The following is an 18,449-nucleotide window of genomic DNA, read 5'->3' as shown; positions in this document are numbered from 1 at the left end:
TTTAGTAGCTTTAAACAGGATTTACTTTAGAGACACTGTCTGAGCCTCATCGAGAACCCAAGAGCTATTCAGTTCAGTCTCTGTGGCCCTAAACATGTCTTTCTACCTTGAAATGGTAACAAAAAACAGTCATCTGCTTTACAGTAATAGTGAAAAGATCTATTGTTTAGTATTCTTGAAGAAAATGCTATAGCAGTGCAAAATTCTTTTTGTTAATATTGCTAATAATCTGTGATTCATTCTTCAATGTATAGTAGATTGTTACAAAGCATTCTGAGTGTATGAAAGGCCACATTACATTCTTCAAAAACAGATCACTAATTACAATCTCTCCTTTTTACTTGGATGTTATAAGAGCAACTATTTAAATCCCCAAAAAGGGCTTTGGACTCTGAGGCAGCTGCCAGCAAATCAGACCAGTGAGGCAACCAGTAAGAAACTTAGAGAAAGCAATTACAGCTCTTTATTGTCTGTTATAATATAACTATGTGTAGAAATACTGCTCTATTGTTTCATGCCTTCATTCACCAAATTATTACTTCCTCTTGTGGAATTGCAACCATCATTTTCTTTTAAGGACTATACCTTCCTTCATAACCACCTGACCTTGCAAAAAAAGACATCAATATCCTTTTATATATCCTCCATTCAGGCAAAAAAAAACCAACACACCATTACTGCTATTTAAACTCAACCAAATGGAAATGCTTTGTCTCTTACTAGTATTGGACACATTATATTTATGTTCTTGTTCTACAGTACAGTAAGGCTCAAGTAATTTTCCTTCCAGATAACATTTGTTCAATGACCTTCATGGACTTGTATTAACTTTTTCAGTGCAAGCACAAATGGAAACTTCAACAGGCGGTGTCTGTCTTGTGATCTGATCGAAAACTGTACTTATTTCAGTGCATCCTTCAGTCACAATCTGCAATACTTCCTACTGACATGTGAAGGTATGTTGGATTTCATTATTCCAGTTGTTGAGCCTTAGGATTTAAAGCCAGCATTGATATCTTTAGATATCGTGTGTACTTGTGGGCAGCTTGCAAGACTGGCCATAAATATCTGGGTCACCTTGCTTTTAAAGCATTACTCTTAACATTTATTTTTTTCTTCTGTGTATTTTTATTTTTAACTATAAAACGGTTGTGTGCATCCTTTTTCTGTTCATATCTATTAAAGATAGAGTTACATTCCTGTAGCTACTCCAAGCATCCTTAAGTTACCGTAACAGCAAAACCTAGAGGACATAAAACATCAGAAAGTCTGTGAGAGATAAACCGGTGAGGTGAAATTAACTGTGGGTGACTGAGATTGAGTTCCAAATGCATCAACTCGTACCAGTACTGTGAACAGGAGGATTCAAAGTAAGTTAAAATGAAAAGACAGTTTGCCAAGAAAAGGCAGTTTCCAGAAAGATACCTACTCGACATTGTAAGTACAGGATATCTTGTGTTTCACTCCTCATTCATCATGAATTTACTTTAACCTGGAGTAATCTACAGGTCCAAGAGAGATTTCCTGTGTTGAAAATGCCTCAGAGTATCCAGAAGGCTAAGGATAGAGGACATTTCAGGAGGAGAATTTTAATAGTCAGCTTTCTACAGCTCTGATAGGACTAAATGCATAACTCCATAGCATTTAATCCTGTGTAATTTAATTTTGTTTAATTTTCCTAAATTCCACATGCAATGCATGCACGGCAATCACCCGCTGTTACGATTGAAGCTGCTCAAATGGCTGTGTGCTCTCTAAAGCAAGTACTGCAAAGAAGAAGGCAACAAGTAATGCCTCAATTTCCACAGCTCAAGATAAAATTAAGGTGTGTAATGTAAATAAAAGTGTATGCTGTCATAGAGCAACTAAGTGCACCCTGTGCTGACCACCAGCAGTCTGTTTGCTAATACATGGGCTGACCCTTCTCTGACTAACAAGTGTTCAGCATTTGTGAATAAGAAGATTAAGGTTTCTAAAGGGTCTAATCAACAGTTATGGGGTAACATGTTTGGATTACATTACATCTCACTCGCAGAAACCTGCAGTGATACCTGAAGAGATTAATGAGTTTTATTAGTTTGTACATTAATCCAAATCCACAAGATAATGATTTTGTATAACGAACTGTGGGCAAGATTCTCAGCTGCGAAAACAATACCTCCTTTATAAGATCACTAGAGTTAGACCTGTTTATATCTGCTGAATATATCTTTGTCTGAATTTTCATTGCACAGGACTAAATTCTCAAACTGTAATCTCAGTGTGGTATAAATTTAGCACAGCTTGAACCATAGAACTGATATCGATGTCTCCATTCAGATACCTTTGCAAAGTATGTATACATGAGAAAATACAGAGATCTTGCTAGGATTTCCATTTTCAATGGTTTTATAAAAATATTAGTCAATTACATTTGGTGGAATGATTCCTCATTTACATAACCAAAAGTGAGAGGTCTTTCAACTTCTTTGTTTTCAAGCAGTTTACAGGAACATCATTACTTTTTATTATAGCACTTTTCATGTAGGATCCATCAAACTTTGTTTATCTCCTATGGGTACATTTACAGCAAAGACAACTCCCTTTGGTTCCTGTTACAGATGATGTGAGTCAAGTCAGTGAAAACATCTGGTTCATTCTGAAATGCAGACTTCTGTATAGAAGTTAATCCATCAGACTTTGGTCATCCAACGAGGTTAGAGATGTTGTGGTTTGATGGGGAATCACTAGGATGCACTAACAGGAGAGCTCCTTTTCCACATCTCCTCAGGCTGCTTAGCTGGAGCTTGGCCTTGCCTCACTTTCTCAGGGTATTTTATTGCTCATAAGCAGTCGGACACTAGTATCTTTCTGATTAGCAGGAAATACTATTTATTCATCTAGGCAAATAACACAGAGATGGAAAAGCTGCTTGAATGAGGATATATCAAAGAGTCCTGCTTATTCTTCAGTTGATCAAGAAGGTAGATCAGCAGCAGCACACCAGAGGGGGCAAACTTTTTTCTTACAACATCTGCTACCCAAGGGCTTCTGCCAGGAGTTTCCACCTCTGATTCTCCAAAAAAAAGTCACAGTTGGAGTCAATGTTAGTGACCAGACAGCATCAGACAGCTCCTATAGCTGTTTGGTGCTTTCATCTCTATCTGCATTGTATAAAAGCACTCAGAGCTCAGGTCTTGCTGCATACTCTGTGGCTGCCTACAGAAGTGCGTGTTTGTAGCAGTAGCTGGCGTATGACTTTATGTCAGACCCATATGTATCTTCAAAGATAGATAATAAATGATTTTGTGGTGATCAAGCCTCTAATTACTTTAAAAAATGTGTTTTCTCAGCTGCCCACAAGACAAACGCATGGGAAAATATTTGTGACTTGAAAACAATTTCTGTACCGGCACTTAGAGACTAACCACCACTATACCTCAGTTTCACTTTATCCCTTTTGTTATCTTTCTTCATGACCTTAAGTTGCAAACTTCACTGAGTTTAGAGACACAGGCATGACTGTGGCTCAGCTGAACCTCTCCGAAACGTCTGGCAAGCTTTCTAAGATTTGATTAAGCAACTGATGCTTCTGAAGTGCTCTGTGATACTTAAATGAAAAGCAACAGAAAGGGAAACTATGTATCTTTTAAAAAGAAACGAAAAAAGGTCTGGCATTGCTCATTTGACCCCAAAGGTCAAGACTGGTAGTTTTCTGCTCAGTGCTTTGGCACTTTGGAAGCAGCATATAATTGTCTTAAAGGACTTATTGCTGTCCTGCAGATTATGCTTAATAGCAGTGCTACCTGGCACAGACTGAAGTGAGAGAAGTATGCTATAATAAAAGGTAACCTCTCTTTCAAGAGGACAATGTAATGCCTACTGTCAGGAGACAACATTTATTGCAATCACTCAGTCCCAGAAGGCTAGTTACCTTATTTTTCATCTAATTTTATGTGCTCATGATTAAATTACTGTAGCAGGATCTGAGGAAACATGACGCTTTGCAGACTGCTGTTAGATTATCTCTTCTAGACACTGCCGAAAAAGCACTATGTGCTGGAGCAAGGTCACTCCTTCTGTCATTTTCATCATAAAATATAAGCTTACACTTCTGTCTCCTCTCATAAACCAGCACAGGCACTGCCACTGATTCCCTCTAAGATAAACAGAAAGAAGATCTGGATGGAAGGGTTTTGCTACTTTCTACATAAATTTAATTGAGGGTTTTCTCATCTGCAATGAGATGTAAAATTCAATTGTATAGAGAAAAAGGTAAGAAATTACGAGCAAATTATTCCTGTTTCTTTAGTGGGACTCAAGCATGTAAGGTGCAAGACTGAATGACATGGAGCCAGTAAAACACTAAAGCCTGTTTTTAGGTGATAGCTCGTTCTCCTTTGAAGGATGAAGCCTAATCAATGATTACCACTGCAGTCAGTTTTGCAGTGTTTTGATATTTCCATTTTAAATAGGTGCACGTTGTCTTCAATGCCTCTTTTCCTTGCTCCCTACTGTAACCTTCCAGCGCTATTAAAACTTGAGTCCCAATGACGTTGTTCATAGGGGAAGAAAAGGACGTGCAACCATTTCTGTTTCAGGCTAACCTGTACTCTGATACTCTGTGCAGCACGTTTGGTTACGGCGCCTTCACTCTCATAAAAAATCCTTGAAGTCACTGAGACTTTTGCTTAAACACACAGAACTGGCAAAGATTTTCTGGATCCTGGAGTTCAAGCCCCTGTTGCTGCAGACAGCAACATTGTAGCATTCTTTACATTAGCTGGTCAGTCTCCACCAGCTGACCTCAGCCATAAGCTGATCTTGGCCATCTCAATGCACTTGGGGGGGTGTGAGGCTCCTCACAAAGGGTTAATGCCTTCTAGCTCTGGGATAAGTGCAATAGTGATGAAGATCTCTAGCATATACATACATTACTGCAATTAATGCCATTTAATACATGATGAAAATGATAGGGGTGTTGTTCATGGAATACCTACCAGCCTGCTAATTAAAGTTCTCCATAATCATGCATTATCAAGGCTTTGTCACCATTTAAGGCTGGGCTGGCAGATCAATAGGTGACAGATGCTCTCTATTAACCCCTATCCTCCCCACCAGGGAAAGGGAAGGAGAAAAGGGAGAGAGACTTATGGGTAAAAGCAAAACAAAAAGCCCCACAGCTTTAGCAAAACAATAACAATGAAAAAGAGTATTATAAACATTCATACTATTAGTAGTAGTAGTAGTTATAATAATAACAATAGAAATAATAGAAATATATACAAAACCAATATTGCCATCCCCCAATAATGATCCAGCTGATGCTGGAGGACAGGTGCCGGGAAGTCCTAGACTGGATTTAGCATCAAATGGGAACCAGATTCAGGAATGCATGGATTAGGATTGTAGTCAGGAGAATGGGCAGAATGTTTCATGGACACCAGGCATGAAAGAAGAGACCAGGACCTTCATGATGCCTCAGCTTTAAACTGAGTGTGATGTCTTATATATAGATAGATAGATAGATAGATAGATAGATAGATAGATAGATAGATAGTAAGTATAGTTCATTAGTTCATTTTTCATCACCTGTTCTGTCCACTTCTCCTGCAGGTACAACCCTTTTACAACCCTTCACTTGTGGAATGTAAGAGATCCATCAGTCACCTTGGTTTCTATGGAAAGTAGTTTAATTTGGGCCTTTTCTGCATAACCTTTCTACCATTAGCTCAGTGAAACTGTAAACGTTAGGCATTATCAGTTCTGGAAGCAGACACTGTCTGCAAATCATGTAGCCAGCTTCAGAAAGTGCAGTTACGTAGAATAAACTTAACTGAAAAGAAAAAGTACTGAAAGGAGAATTGGTCCTGTTTAAACAAAAACCAGGACAGGATTAGTCATTTTTAAGGATGACACAAAGAAAAAGTTACAGAGAGGAGAAATGACTGTAATGAGGGCTAAGAGAAAACCATTGTCTCATGCTTGGCATGGCTGCTGGTGATAGAGAAGTGCATTTGCTGCTGCACTGTGCATTATCCTTTCATTCATTGACCAATTTGGGAAAAATCAGCTTTCACTTTGCTCAGAGACATCAGACAGGGAATGCTATTTTCTTCTATATGTCTGAAGTCCTTCCTCCTTTTCCAGAAACAGTAGATTGTTTTGATTTAAAATACCATAAAATCACTATCGTTTATCCTACATTTTTGAAGATTATCTCTGCTGGAACCTGTGTTTGTAGCTGACTAGTAGTTTTTATTGTCAGTATTGCCCAGATCAAATGACTTCAAAGCCATCTCTCTCTTTGGAGAAAGGAAAATAGACTCTTCCAACAAAAATGTTTATGTATTATCATCTGATTTGGATGTCTCTCTAGCACTCCTGTTATCAGCCTAGATGCTGTAGATCGGTAATCACAGGTAATGGGAATGAAGTCATTTCTGCCTTTACTAGCAGGCAATTTTGGAGCTGTAGAGCAAAATGATATGTTGTCACTGATAAAATACATAAAGAGACAATAGGGAAAGGATTTATCTGGGTATATATCTGATTTTCCACAGGTATGTCCTCTAAGCCAGGAGCCACAATGACAACAGCTCTGTAACTACACTCCTGGCCCTACAGTGCTGAAGGATGCCTATAGGCCTGGGAAATCATCAAAAATAGGATTTATAGCTCTTCGATCCTAGCAGATAATATCCTAGTTCAGTCCCATAAACAGAGAACAAGTAGTGCAAAGGCACTGAGCTGGAAAATGTTGCAATTCAAGGATCTCCTTTGAGAGTGATTCAAAGTAATGAAGAAGCAACACAACCAAATTAGTGATAATCTGAGTCAAGTTCCTCATATCTGTGTACGTGTCATTCATTCTGTCTGTGTATTTATGAAATTTAAAGACAAGTGCTGCAAGTTTATCCTTTATGGAGGCAGCATGTAGCTGTAAACTTCTCAGCTCCTTAAACTGTTTCTTGAGAATTTAGTTATCTTCTTTCCTCCCTCTTGGTATACAGTGGAAACACCATCTGGACACAGGCACACTTAGGAGCTTTACTTGCTGCTTCCACTTACTGGGTTTATTCTGAGCATTAAAAGTCCTTTTGTTACTTTACATTTATTTTATTTTCCAGATTTTTGTTGGAGTCGGCAAAGACTTTCACTACCAAGTTTCATGAAATCATCTGTCTCTGCTTTATGGCAGGTTGTCCTAACCTTGATTTTAATCACATTTTAACACCCCAAAGTCCAGCACATGGTTTAGCAAGGTTCAGTCTTCCAGTACGGAGAGGTTTCCATGTTTTGGAATAATTTTACAAATCTAGATTTTTATGCCCTCTGATGTGGTTGCAGCACAAGCTCCCACCCACACAGATGATACAAGCCTGAAATGTGTGGTTACACTTCTCTAAGCTACCATATATACATAAATTATTAGTGTAGATGAGTCTAAGTTATGAAAGACATTAAGTGAAATCAATAATTTATAATGAGGGCTGCTTTAGTACAGTGCATCATCTCAGTATTTATGCTTGTTGGGACCAGGATTCAAAACAGACCCGAAGTCCTTAAGCAGTTCAATCTTTCTAAACCCAGATACTGATTGCTAATTAGCATCTCTCCTACTTTCTTTTAATAACATGGTGAGGGCTTTTTACAAAAAAACTACTAGCCAGCAATCATGTGCAAAAGAACTTTTAACGGAGGCTGGAGGTGGTCAGAAAAGTGGGAAAAACTGATCATTCATTCTTTCTTTTGTGGTACATTGCCCAATGCTGTATAGCGTGAGATAAGCTCAGCCAACAGCCGGGTGGGTGGGAACATCCTTTGAAACACCAGCGTCCAGCACCATTACCATTGGCATCATTCAGCTCAAGGATTTAAACCCTGTGATTTTTTCTTAAATGTGAGTAAACATTAAATTCTGGGCATTGTTTCTAGTATTATGGCTATACTTAGATGCCATTACTGCATAAAAACTTTGTCTTTTGTGAGGAGATCTAGATTTTGGAAAATCTCCTGGTATTTTATTATCTCATGGGATCAGTAGCTGATTTGGATAAACTTGAATGCGTTCCAAAGAAAAGCTAAATTAAAACAAATAAAGGGCCCGGCTTTGTTGATGAATTTCACTGTCACAAAGTAACATTTCATTTTGCTCATCTTCTTATGGACTCAGTCAGTTTCATCTGCACTTTTTATAATGCTGAGTTTGGGGAACTTTCTTCCCTGATAATCCCATAAAATCTTTGAGGTATGAGTTTTAATCAACAAATATCTTCACAAAAGTATGCTAGTTCTAGCATATCACTCAGGAGACATTTTTGTCTGTAATGTTCATCACAAAACAGATGCTTCTGCTTCCCTATTAATATGAGGGGGCAATGGGATCATCACAGAGACATTATTGGCAGTAATTTGTATATCTATGTCACTTTGAACAGGAAGAGCTTCGTATTATTTAATATCTCTATATTGAGATTTATCAGGATACAGGGAGGAGAGAGTAGAAGTTGTACGGTTGGTAAAATAAATACTGCACTAGGCATTTAATTCAAGTTATGGAAAGATGTGTAAAGCCCTTTGCAGCCTTTCCCCAGCTGATCATTTTCATGCTTTTACCCAGTGGGGAGCAGAGATACAGCGAGAATTAGTGGTTTGCCTATGGCCACATCTTGAGTCAAGTATCGTGACCCCCATTTCCTTCCTCATATTAGAAGACATCACTCCAAAGAAAAGCACCATTGACTACTGGAACAGACCAGAACTAGTCCTGTAGCCTGTCTCCATCCATGGATGGTGCATAATTACCCTCTCAGGATTTTAGCAATAATGTACCCACCAGGGACATATCTGCCCAGTGCTTGCAATAAGAGGTTGGCTCATACCTTCAGGCAGGAGAATAATGAACCCTTTTCCACATCTTTCCCAGTTCCTTCATTTAATCAGACCTTTCAACCTGTGCCATTTGGGCCACACTTACCATCCCTGGAAAGCAGTGTAAAATCTAGAGACAAGGATTTTTTTATACTAACTATGGACAAGCAGAAGCCGGGAGGTGTAAATCAGTGTGCGATGTCTACCATTCATAAAGCATGAGTTTGTAAAGCAATGTTTTGTCCACAAAACCTAACTACATTGCTCACGTATCACTTTACATATCACAGAGAAATCTTGCTTATCACGTTGTCATCAACAGCATCTCTGGTACCAGATTGTTCTTAGTAGTTGTTATGCTCAGGTAAACGTCAGTGCAAGCAATAATGAAAGTACCCAGCTTAGCTCTTCCCTGAATATATTTGGCTATTTATGGACTATAAAAAAGCTCAATATTTAGGAAAATATATCTGCAAAAAGTAGGTGGATTGCTTTCTTTTTTTCCATTTCTATAACAAAATAAACATGTTATTTGAATAGTACTGTTGGATTCTCTAAATACTGAATTGAAAGTGGACACTTATGATACATATCCATCTTAGGGCCAGCGCTCGCCAATGTCTTTATAAATGACTCAGACTCAGGACTTGAGGGATTGCTTAGCAAGTTTGCTAATGACACCGAATTGGGGGGAGCTGTTGACACTCTCGAGGGCAGAGATGCCCTGCAGAGGGATCTGAACAAATTGGAGAACTGGGCAATCATGAACTGCATGCAGTTCAACAAGAGCAAGGTGCCGGATTTTGCACCTGGGACACAGCAACCCTGGCTGTACATACGGACTGGGGGATGGGATGCTGGGGAGCAGCTCCACAGAACCTCCACCTGGGGGTTCTGGTCGACAGCAAGTTCAACATGAGCCAACGGTGTGTCCTGGCAGCCAAGAGGGACCCGTGTCCTGGGTGCATCCAGCCCAGCGTTGCCAGTGGGGCAGGGAGGGGATTGTCCCACTCTGCTCTGCGCTGGGGCGGCCTCACCTGGAGCTCTGTGTGCAGTTTTGGGCGCCACAGGATAAAAAGGATATGAAGCTGCTAGAGAGTGCCCAGAAGAGGGCTATGAAGTTGGTGATGGGTTTGGAGAGGAAGCCATATGAAGAGTGGCTGAAGTCACTTGGTTTGTTCAGCCTGGAGGAGACTGAGGGGAGACCTCATCGCAGTCTACAGCTTCCTCACAAGGGGAGAAGGAGGAGCAGGGTCACTCTTCTCTTTAGTGACCAATGACAGAACCTGAGGGAATGGCAGGAAGATGTGCCAGAGCAGGTTTAGTTTGGACATTAGGAAAAGGTTCTTCACCCAGAGGGTGCTGGACACTGGAACAGGCTCCCCAGGGAGGTGTCACGGCCGCAAGCCTGACAGTGTTCAAGAAGAGACTGGACAACACCCTCAGACACACGGTGTGAACTGTGGGGTTGTCCTGTGCAGGGACAGGAGTTGGACTCGATGATCCTTGTGGGTCCCTTCCAACTCAGAACATTCTATGATTCTATATGCTTACAAACAGGTGGCTTTTATAATAGTTGTTTTAGTTTGTTGGCCTGTATCTAGACATGAAGATTTCAAAGACAGGTTTGGTAACAGTGGTCTGAGAAGTCCTACCTATCTGCAAAATGCTAGTTAGGACACATGGGCTTGACTTTTTTCTCTGTCACAAGCTCCTTTACAGAACTCAAGCAGGTCTTGTATTTCCAGCTTCCTAGAGGTGTTGTGAAAATAAAATCCATTACTGACTGCATACGACGTGCAGCGACAATAAGGGGCATAGAGGCTCCTAGATGGATAAATTACCAGAGTGGTTTTGAAAGATTGAGTGAATCTTCAGTCTGTTCACTGCAGAGAAACCTTCCAAGCAGAACCCCAGCTATTAGCATGCAGGAGAGCACTCCCGTAACAAAACCAGCATGTCAAATTATTAAATCATAGCGGACTGAAGAGTTAACAAGGCATGTTTGTGCACGATTGCTGTTAGCTCACAGCACCGCCCGATGTTTCATCTCAATAGCAATTCAATAACTAGTCTATAATTACATCGCAAGCCTTAATAAGTGTGGGGACAGTCATCCCAGGTGCTGAATGCTCTTAACTCCCAGCAGCCGCAGTGGGAGCTGGAGATCCTCAGAAGCCTCTCGGCACGTTGCAGGATGGGACTCCAGCAAGACCAACCTCCCATGCCACTGTAGCATCGCTCAGTGCCTTTAGAGACAGGCAACAATCTCTTGAATGAGGGATTGAATTTTGAGTTATAGCAGCAGTAAAGCGGTTATGAAAAATATAATAACCCATTTTGGCTCAAAGCACGTAATTATGTATTATATGTTTTTATAGCCCTGTGAGTGTGTTAGGAACTGGGAGACCCAGAGCAGTTGCAAGGGGGAATATCATCCTGTGGCTTTTTCAGTTCAGAGGGTCCCTAGATATGTATATGTGTGCAATTTTCTCCTGGTGGGCGCTATGGAAGTACTGATCTTCTAAGAGGGATTTGAACAGGGAAAAAAAGCATTTGCTTGTCAAATGCTACAGAGAGAATGTTTCATTGAGAGTGTTTTCTGTCAATAACACCCAGGTTTAAAAGGTAGAAACTCTTTTTCTTGCTTTTGAGAGATGAAGAAAGTGAACTTCCTATTTAACCTCTCCAGATAACCACTTCATGTGGTTAGGGGCATCTCTGGCAGATAGCTGGGGAAAGCTTGCTACTGTGGGTGCAAGTATCTCACTCCAGGGTCTGAAACAAGCATTAAATGCACAGAGGGGAAATACCTACATTTAATCCCTTCAAAATCATAGTTATGTAGAAAGCCTGCTGCCTGGCATTATTCCTGAAGCATGTGGGTTTAGTGTCAATTAATAACGTCGTAGAACTACCCATCATGGCAATAACAAAGCATCTTAGAGAGTCTCCAAAGCACTTCTTACTGAAATTCAAGTAAATGCTAAGTGCAGCTGGTCCTGCTAGGATGGCCAGAACTTGGCAATTCAGGTGACCTTTGCCAAGGATCATAATAAATTATGTCATTGAGGTAGTCTGAAGAGACTTAATTAGATGCTGAAATAACTACTAGTGCTGAAAATTAGTTTTATTAACCAGTCAAGAGCCTATGGAGAGAGAAACGCAATAGGCCTACCTTGGTTTAAACAAATGTGAAAGATCGCTTTTACTAATGGGATGTGCACCAGCTGCCACCACACCTCAGTGTAGCTGCATCAGCAGCTCTGAAGAGCATATCCAAGGCTGAGAGCCAACTTTAGATGCTTTCCTTACTGGAAGCACCATGAGTGATACCACCCAGGTAGTGACTGAGAGGAGGAGGGTCAAGGGGAAGGTGGTTTCTACCTCCTGTCCTGACTGATTTTGCCTCTCTCTGCCCCACCTTGCCTTGCTGTGAAATGTAATAACCCCCTTAAAAAGCACCTTATAGTATTTTTCACCAGTACGTCTTTAGAACCACATCACTGTATGTCCTCAAGGTCTGGAAGACAGCAGTCAGTTCTGCCACTGAAAGAGGCAGCTCCATTCTCTGTCTACCTTGGGTTTTTTTTCACCAGTCTGCTACCTGTTCCACAAATAGGTTCACTCTGAGCCAGGTCCAGGAACTTAACTGAATGAAAATTGTTTTATTTTTTTTGTTCTGCAGTTCTAGAAGCTCTTCTATTGTTTTGCTGGATGCTTGTATAAACATTTCTGATCATGCGAGGGAGTGGGACAGGTTGGGATGGGACCAAGTGGCCGAGGTGGGGATGGAAGTGGACAACACTAGTTTAAATTTTGTAGGGAACCACAAAGTGAGGTTTTGGGAATATTTTATGGACCATCCAATGACTGCAGCTTGTTACTGCTGCACCCCAGAGTAGACTGGTGTCTATATTCTCTATTATTCACAATTAAATTATGATTTTCATCTACTAGCCTGGAGTTACATTATTTTCCAGCACATCAAATAGTATGACATACATCAACAGAAGGGTTTGCTACTTACTGTCTCATGGGGGGTCAGATTTTCTGAACCATATGAGCTGTTCTTGGCCTGGATCTGATGTCTACAGCAAGGGGTAAAAGCCAGCGGCTGACACTATTCTATGGGGCTCTGAACATGGTGTTGCCTTTCTGGATAAAGCAGAACAGGCAAAGCCCAAGAGCATGCTACCCTTGTGCTACTGCATAACCCAGGCATCCTAGCCCAAATATCTGGCTGACAAAATCCAAGATGTGTGAGAAACATGGAGGTAACACCGAAGTGCAGCTAGAGGAAATGGCCTCAAGTTGCACCAGGGGAGGTTTAGATTGGATATTAGGAAAAGTTTCTTCACATAAAGGGTTATGAAACAATGGAACAGGCTGCCCAGAGAAGTGATTGAATCACCATCCTTGGAGATGTTTCAAAGACATTTAGATGAGGTTCTTAGGGACATGGTTTAGTGCTAGAGTTAGTTATTATTTTATTTGGTGATCTTGAGGTTCTCTTCCAACCAAAATGATTCTATGATTCTATTTGTCTATGACTCTAAATGCCCTGCGATGTGATAATGGCTTCCAGGAACCAGTCACAACCCAACGGTGTGGGTGCAGGTTCCCACCCAGCCCCACGCCCAATGAGCACAGCAGCCCTGCTCCTGCCTGGAAGGTGATCCTGGTGGTTGCTCACATATTAGGTCACTGGGTGACTGTTATCTGTTGTGACCAGAATGGTTTCCTATACAAAGATGATTACAACAACGCTTCATTTTTTTGTATACCCAGTAGCAGGAGGCTGTAATTAGTGCTTCCAGGCAAACAGTGACCTTTTGGAACTTTTCCTGAGGCTTATGAAGCTTAAATTAGTTTCTGCTGTTTGAAAGCATGCACAGACTTAATCTCTGGGTCCTATTTATATTATAATTACTATATAATTCACATTTACATTCACTTGACTCCCTTTCTTACTTAACAGCCGAGGTTGGCTCTTGCATCTCAACTCCTTTGTGTGCAGTTCATGGGTCAGAAATCCCGTGGGTAAAGGCAGGATGGGGAGTGCTCATTCCCACTCCCTCACATCCTCGCAGGACTTCAAAACAGCAAACTGATAGGAAAAATCCCTTTTGCACAAACAGAAGGTACCACAAGAGCTTTTTCTCTAGGAAAAGGGAGGATGCTATTAGTGGTTTGGAATCTGCAAGAGAACTTCTTTTCTGTCGGCTGTTAACAACACAGTTATTAAAGCAGTCTGAGATTAAATGAAATAGTGGCTTTTGTGGATGTTCCCGTCACATTTTGTCTTCCTTTAAGTAAACCATTCATTTATGTTCTAAAATATTTCACTGTATTGTTATACAACCTTAATGCGGTGTAAAGTACCTGTGTATACCCAGTGACATAGAATAAGTGGGGGAAAAAAGCGTGAATAGTTAATAATAAAATGAAGAGAAACCGCCTGTAATTTCCAGTGCATGAAAAAAAAAAAGACTGTGGAATGAAATGGAAACTTTTATCCCCTTTAAAATTAACCTCATTCTGCAAAGCACTATGTGTTCCTCGGTTTTACATGCTTTGATCCTGGTTTTGTTTTGTCTTTTGCTTGTAAATACGAGCTGTCTGGCCTTGCCCAGAGGAAGGTGATCTGTCATCTGCTTACAGCCAGAGTTCTTGTCATTTGGTCATTCTGCACATATAAAATTTTATCTGAATTCCACTCATAGGAGATAAATGGCTGTGACAACAGGCTTCCTCCAATGCTTCACAAATCAGGCAGTGGCCTCCTGCATGTTGAGACTCGGGTGCATGTGCGTTATTCCCAGCTATATGAGCGACCTTGGTTGAACTCATTATTCTGCAGTGGATAGTACAGATGTTACCATCCCACAAGATTTAAAGCTTCCTCTAAGGAAAACTGCTTTTTTCACCTTGTTTGCCAGCTGGACCAGCCGTAAGGTTTATTGCTGGCTTCTTTAGTCCTTTATTAATGTAGTCAGTACATTAAGGATATATTAAAACCTGAGAACTCATGAGAGGTAAACAGCTTAATAAACAGACAATGTGAGGCCATGTTATTTATATGCAGCTAATATCCAGCATCAGTTATTACTTACCTAGCTAGGATAACATTATTTTGTTGCAAGATAATTTCATTTTTACTTTTGGAAAAAAAAATAAATGAAGTTTATCTGAATCAGTTTTTACAAGGCTTTTAATGGAACGAGCACAAAAGGTTTTATTCTGTCAGTGTCAATGAGTTGTAAATCACACTGAGAAGAGAGTATTTTCATTCATGCTGCTATTAGAAGGAAATATCCTTTTCCCTTTAATATATCAGCAGGATGTTTATTAGGGGACCTTTCCACGGCTCTACCAGGAAGTGGCTACACAGTCCCTCCGTTATGACTACACTGCCATTTGTGCTACTTTTTAATCACAGAATCACAATATCATAGTAAAATTCAGATCGGAAAGAACCTTAGGAGGTCTCTAGTGCAACCTCCTGCTCCAGGCAGTGTCAGAGATCAGACCAGATTGATCGGGGCTGTGTCTAGTCTTTTCTTAAAACCCTCCAAGGATGGAGAACGCACAAGCTCCCTGAGCATCCTGAGTTATCCAGTGACTTTCCATGGTAGGCGGGGAATACAGAAAATGTCAGGCATATTCCTCCACATATCATATTTCTCTAAGGATTAGCATAAACTAATCCAATAAGAAACAAGCATAATTTTTAAATAGGGACAAATGTTAAACTTCTGCTTTAATCTCTTTTCAAAGTTTGCAGAAAGCCTGGATTAAAATTGAATTGAAAGAGGTTAAATTAATGAGAGATTCAATTAGAATTAACGGGAAATGGAACAGAAATTGGAAAAAGAAAGAGAATTGAGTATGGGGATTTATCTGTTCAGATTTATTCTTCCAATCATAGATCTGAACCAGCACATTAGAACAAAATAACAAAGCATTTTGGGAAGTCAGTGATCCCCACATGATCTGGAGTGGTTCCTTCCTACCTTTGGTACTTACATCTCCAGGTACAGAGCCTTGATGTACTGTCAGATTCAGGAGTTCTGCAAGCAATTTCTCCTAACTTGCCTCCTTTTTATGGCTGATCTTACCACTATAATGGATTAATACACCTGCAATGTTTCTTGAGGGCCATAGGTATTCTGTTCTTTGGAATCATCCACATGCTTTATTGCATTATGGCTTTTGAAAACCTTCACCAAAGCCTCCTGAAAGGAAGGAAATGCTTTCACTCAGCCCACTCAATCTGATGCCTCATTGGATGATATTAATTAAGAAGGAGTGGATGGGGATTAGTGAAGGAATTATAAGGGAAGGTTAAGTAGCAGCTAAATGAAAGAAGGCGGTCAATTATGATGAAGAGAAATAGAAGGCTAATTGGACATCAGCAGCGGGGTTCATTAAGAGCTGGTCTTGGCAATGACCCTACTTAGACTGTTCCCTGGCAGCCTGGGAACCCAAAGCTGGACGTAGCAAATGAAATATGTTAAGGCCACAAAGTGGATAAGCATTATCAGAAGGCAGAGAGAAATACTGGAGAAGTTGGCTGTCTTTCAGGTCTGGAATGGGAGAAATTCATAGAATAAAGAGCAAAACTAAGCATGTGGCAACTCAGGGCAAGAATTTGTCTTGTGTGCTTGAAACTCAAGAGTTACAAATGTCTCAAAGGAGCAGGGGTGTACCTGGGCATACAAAGGTGATCACTGGATGTCTGCAAACCATTTACTGGCTGTGACCATGGAGGAGGCTCTTTCAGAATGGATCAGGCAAACAATTTTCCACAGAACTGAGGAAGTAGCAGTTTCGCTTTATAAGGACCAGTTAAGACATCCTCTACAGCACGGCCAGAATCCTGGTCATTTCTGTTTAGGAAGGAGAAACTGAATGTGACATGCTCTTGTATTAAAGAATAAGAGGAAAAGAGATTTTGTCTTACAAAGGGAGCTAAAATCATCTATTTTTGTATACTGGATGAGATCTTTGGGGACAATGACTGCTCTAATTATAATAGGAATATCTGTGATTAGTAGAAGACGACTTGTTGGCATAAACTCAAAAAGGTGTAACTTGGAGTGACAGCCAGTGCAGCTTCAAGTTAGAAAGCAGCTCCTGCCAGAAGAGTGAGACACCAGTAGGAATTACATTCATGAAAACAGGGTTATATTTAGTGGGTGTTTGTTAATACTTTTATAACACACAACTACCTGAAGAAGCAAGGGGGAGTCTTCTCAGCCCCAGAGGTCCCATGTTGTTCTGCATCTTGGAGATCACAGGACAGACAGTGGGATGGAGCCATTTAGTGTCAGCCCAGCTTCCACGCTGCTGTTTGTAGGTACTGCTCAAAATCCCATGGAACAGACTCAGGACCTGACCACATTTATTCATTCAAACAATCTTTTTGAAGAACTCACTGGAGCTATTTTGTGTAGTATTATTAAAGACAAATCTCTTCCTCATTTGCCCTCTAGACACTGAAAACTGAAGCCGCCTCAGAACAACCAGATTTATTTCTGCTCTATATAAAGTAAGCATGAAATTTATTACTGGTATCAGACGAGGCAGAAACAAGCAGTACCATCGGTGCGGTTTGTGCAATCCTGCGTGTTGCATGCGAACAAGACAGTATTGATTATTTTACAAGACAAGTTACATTTGAGGAAGTAGATTAGATTAAAAAATTAAATGCCTTGGGGAGGGTGAATAGCAGCACAAATCTGTTTGATGTTTGTGTCAACAAGGTTGCCAAAGCAAACAGCACGAACATCTGTCTGTAGCGTAGACTGGAAAATATTGTAAATGGGAAAATATTTTAATTGTTAGCAGTGATTCACAGAACTCCCCATGTCTTAATTTATTAGGCTGATAATATCACCCCAACATATGAACTTTATGCAGCGTGTATAAATAATTCATAGACTAGCAAATAAAGAGATCTGGAATCTGTACGCAGAGATGGCTGTTGCCAATTATCTCACTTGTGCAGAGCCAGACCCTCTCAGCTCCTGTCGCTTGCAGCTGCTCTTTTAAATCATTCATCAGCGCTTAAGAGATATGCTGGTGGGGCTGGCAGAGAGTATTTGAATTTTCATTGTTTACACACTGTGAATTTAGCTTCTGGTCTGAAATTATCTGCCACATTGAAGCCTTTGAGAATATGGATGAGAAGAATAAGACAATTCCTCTTTTTTTTTTTTTTTTTGCTTTTTAAACACTTATATAAACTTTTATTACCTTTTTTTTGCAATTTTACTTTATATTCTTTTTATAATCACTACTTTCATTTTAATGTTGTAACTGATACAATTCCCTATGCTGTTGAGATCATGAAAACATCAGGAATATTGTGGAATATTATCTTCAAAATATTACAAAACAAACACCTGGTAAACATTTTGTTCAAAATTGTATGATTTTCCATTTTTATTCTCTAAATCTATACCTTACGACCTTAAAATCTGGAGTCACTTATTTCTGATAGTGTTTAAGCATAACCTTCTTGGAAGTAATAATGAAAGCTGCTTAAAAAATTGATGACAAGCCATGGCCAATGCTTTTTCTTGTCAAAT

The 18,449-nt window shown here is 40.1% G+C and overlaps 1 protein-coding gene across 2 annotated transcripts in view; it reads left to right on the top strand.

Annotated features, from left to right (window-relative positions):
* DPP6 (dipeptidyl peptidase like 6) overlaps positions 1 to 18,449 on the top strand; it is a gene marked incomplete at its 5' end in the record, with an annotated part of 400,138 nt that overhangs the window by 359,357 nt on the left and 22,332 nt on the right. For both annotated transcript variants that reach the window (XM_082045833.1, XM_082045834.1), the window contains one exon: positions 838 to 956. In XM_082045833.1, coding sequence (XP_081901959.1) covers positions 838 to 956 — 119 coding nt within the window. The remainder of the gene's footprint in view (positions 1 to 837; positions 957 to 18,449) is intronic.

The sequence above is a fragment of the Streptopelia decaocto genome (genome assembly GCF_964273445.1).
Source record: "Streptopelia decaocto genome assembly, chromosome: 2".
Taxonomy (NCBI): Eukaryota; Metazoa; Chordata; class Aves; order Columbiformes; family Columbidae; genus Streptopelia; species Streptopelia decaocto.
Note: the sequence above shows the minus strand (reverse complement) of the source record. Positions and strands in the feature narration are given on the sequence as shown.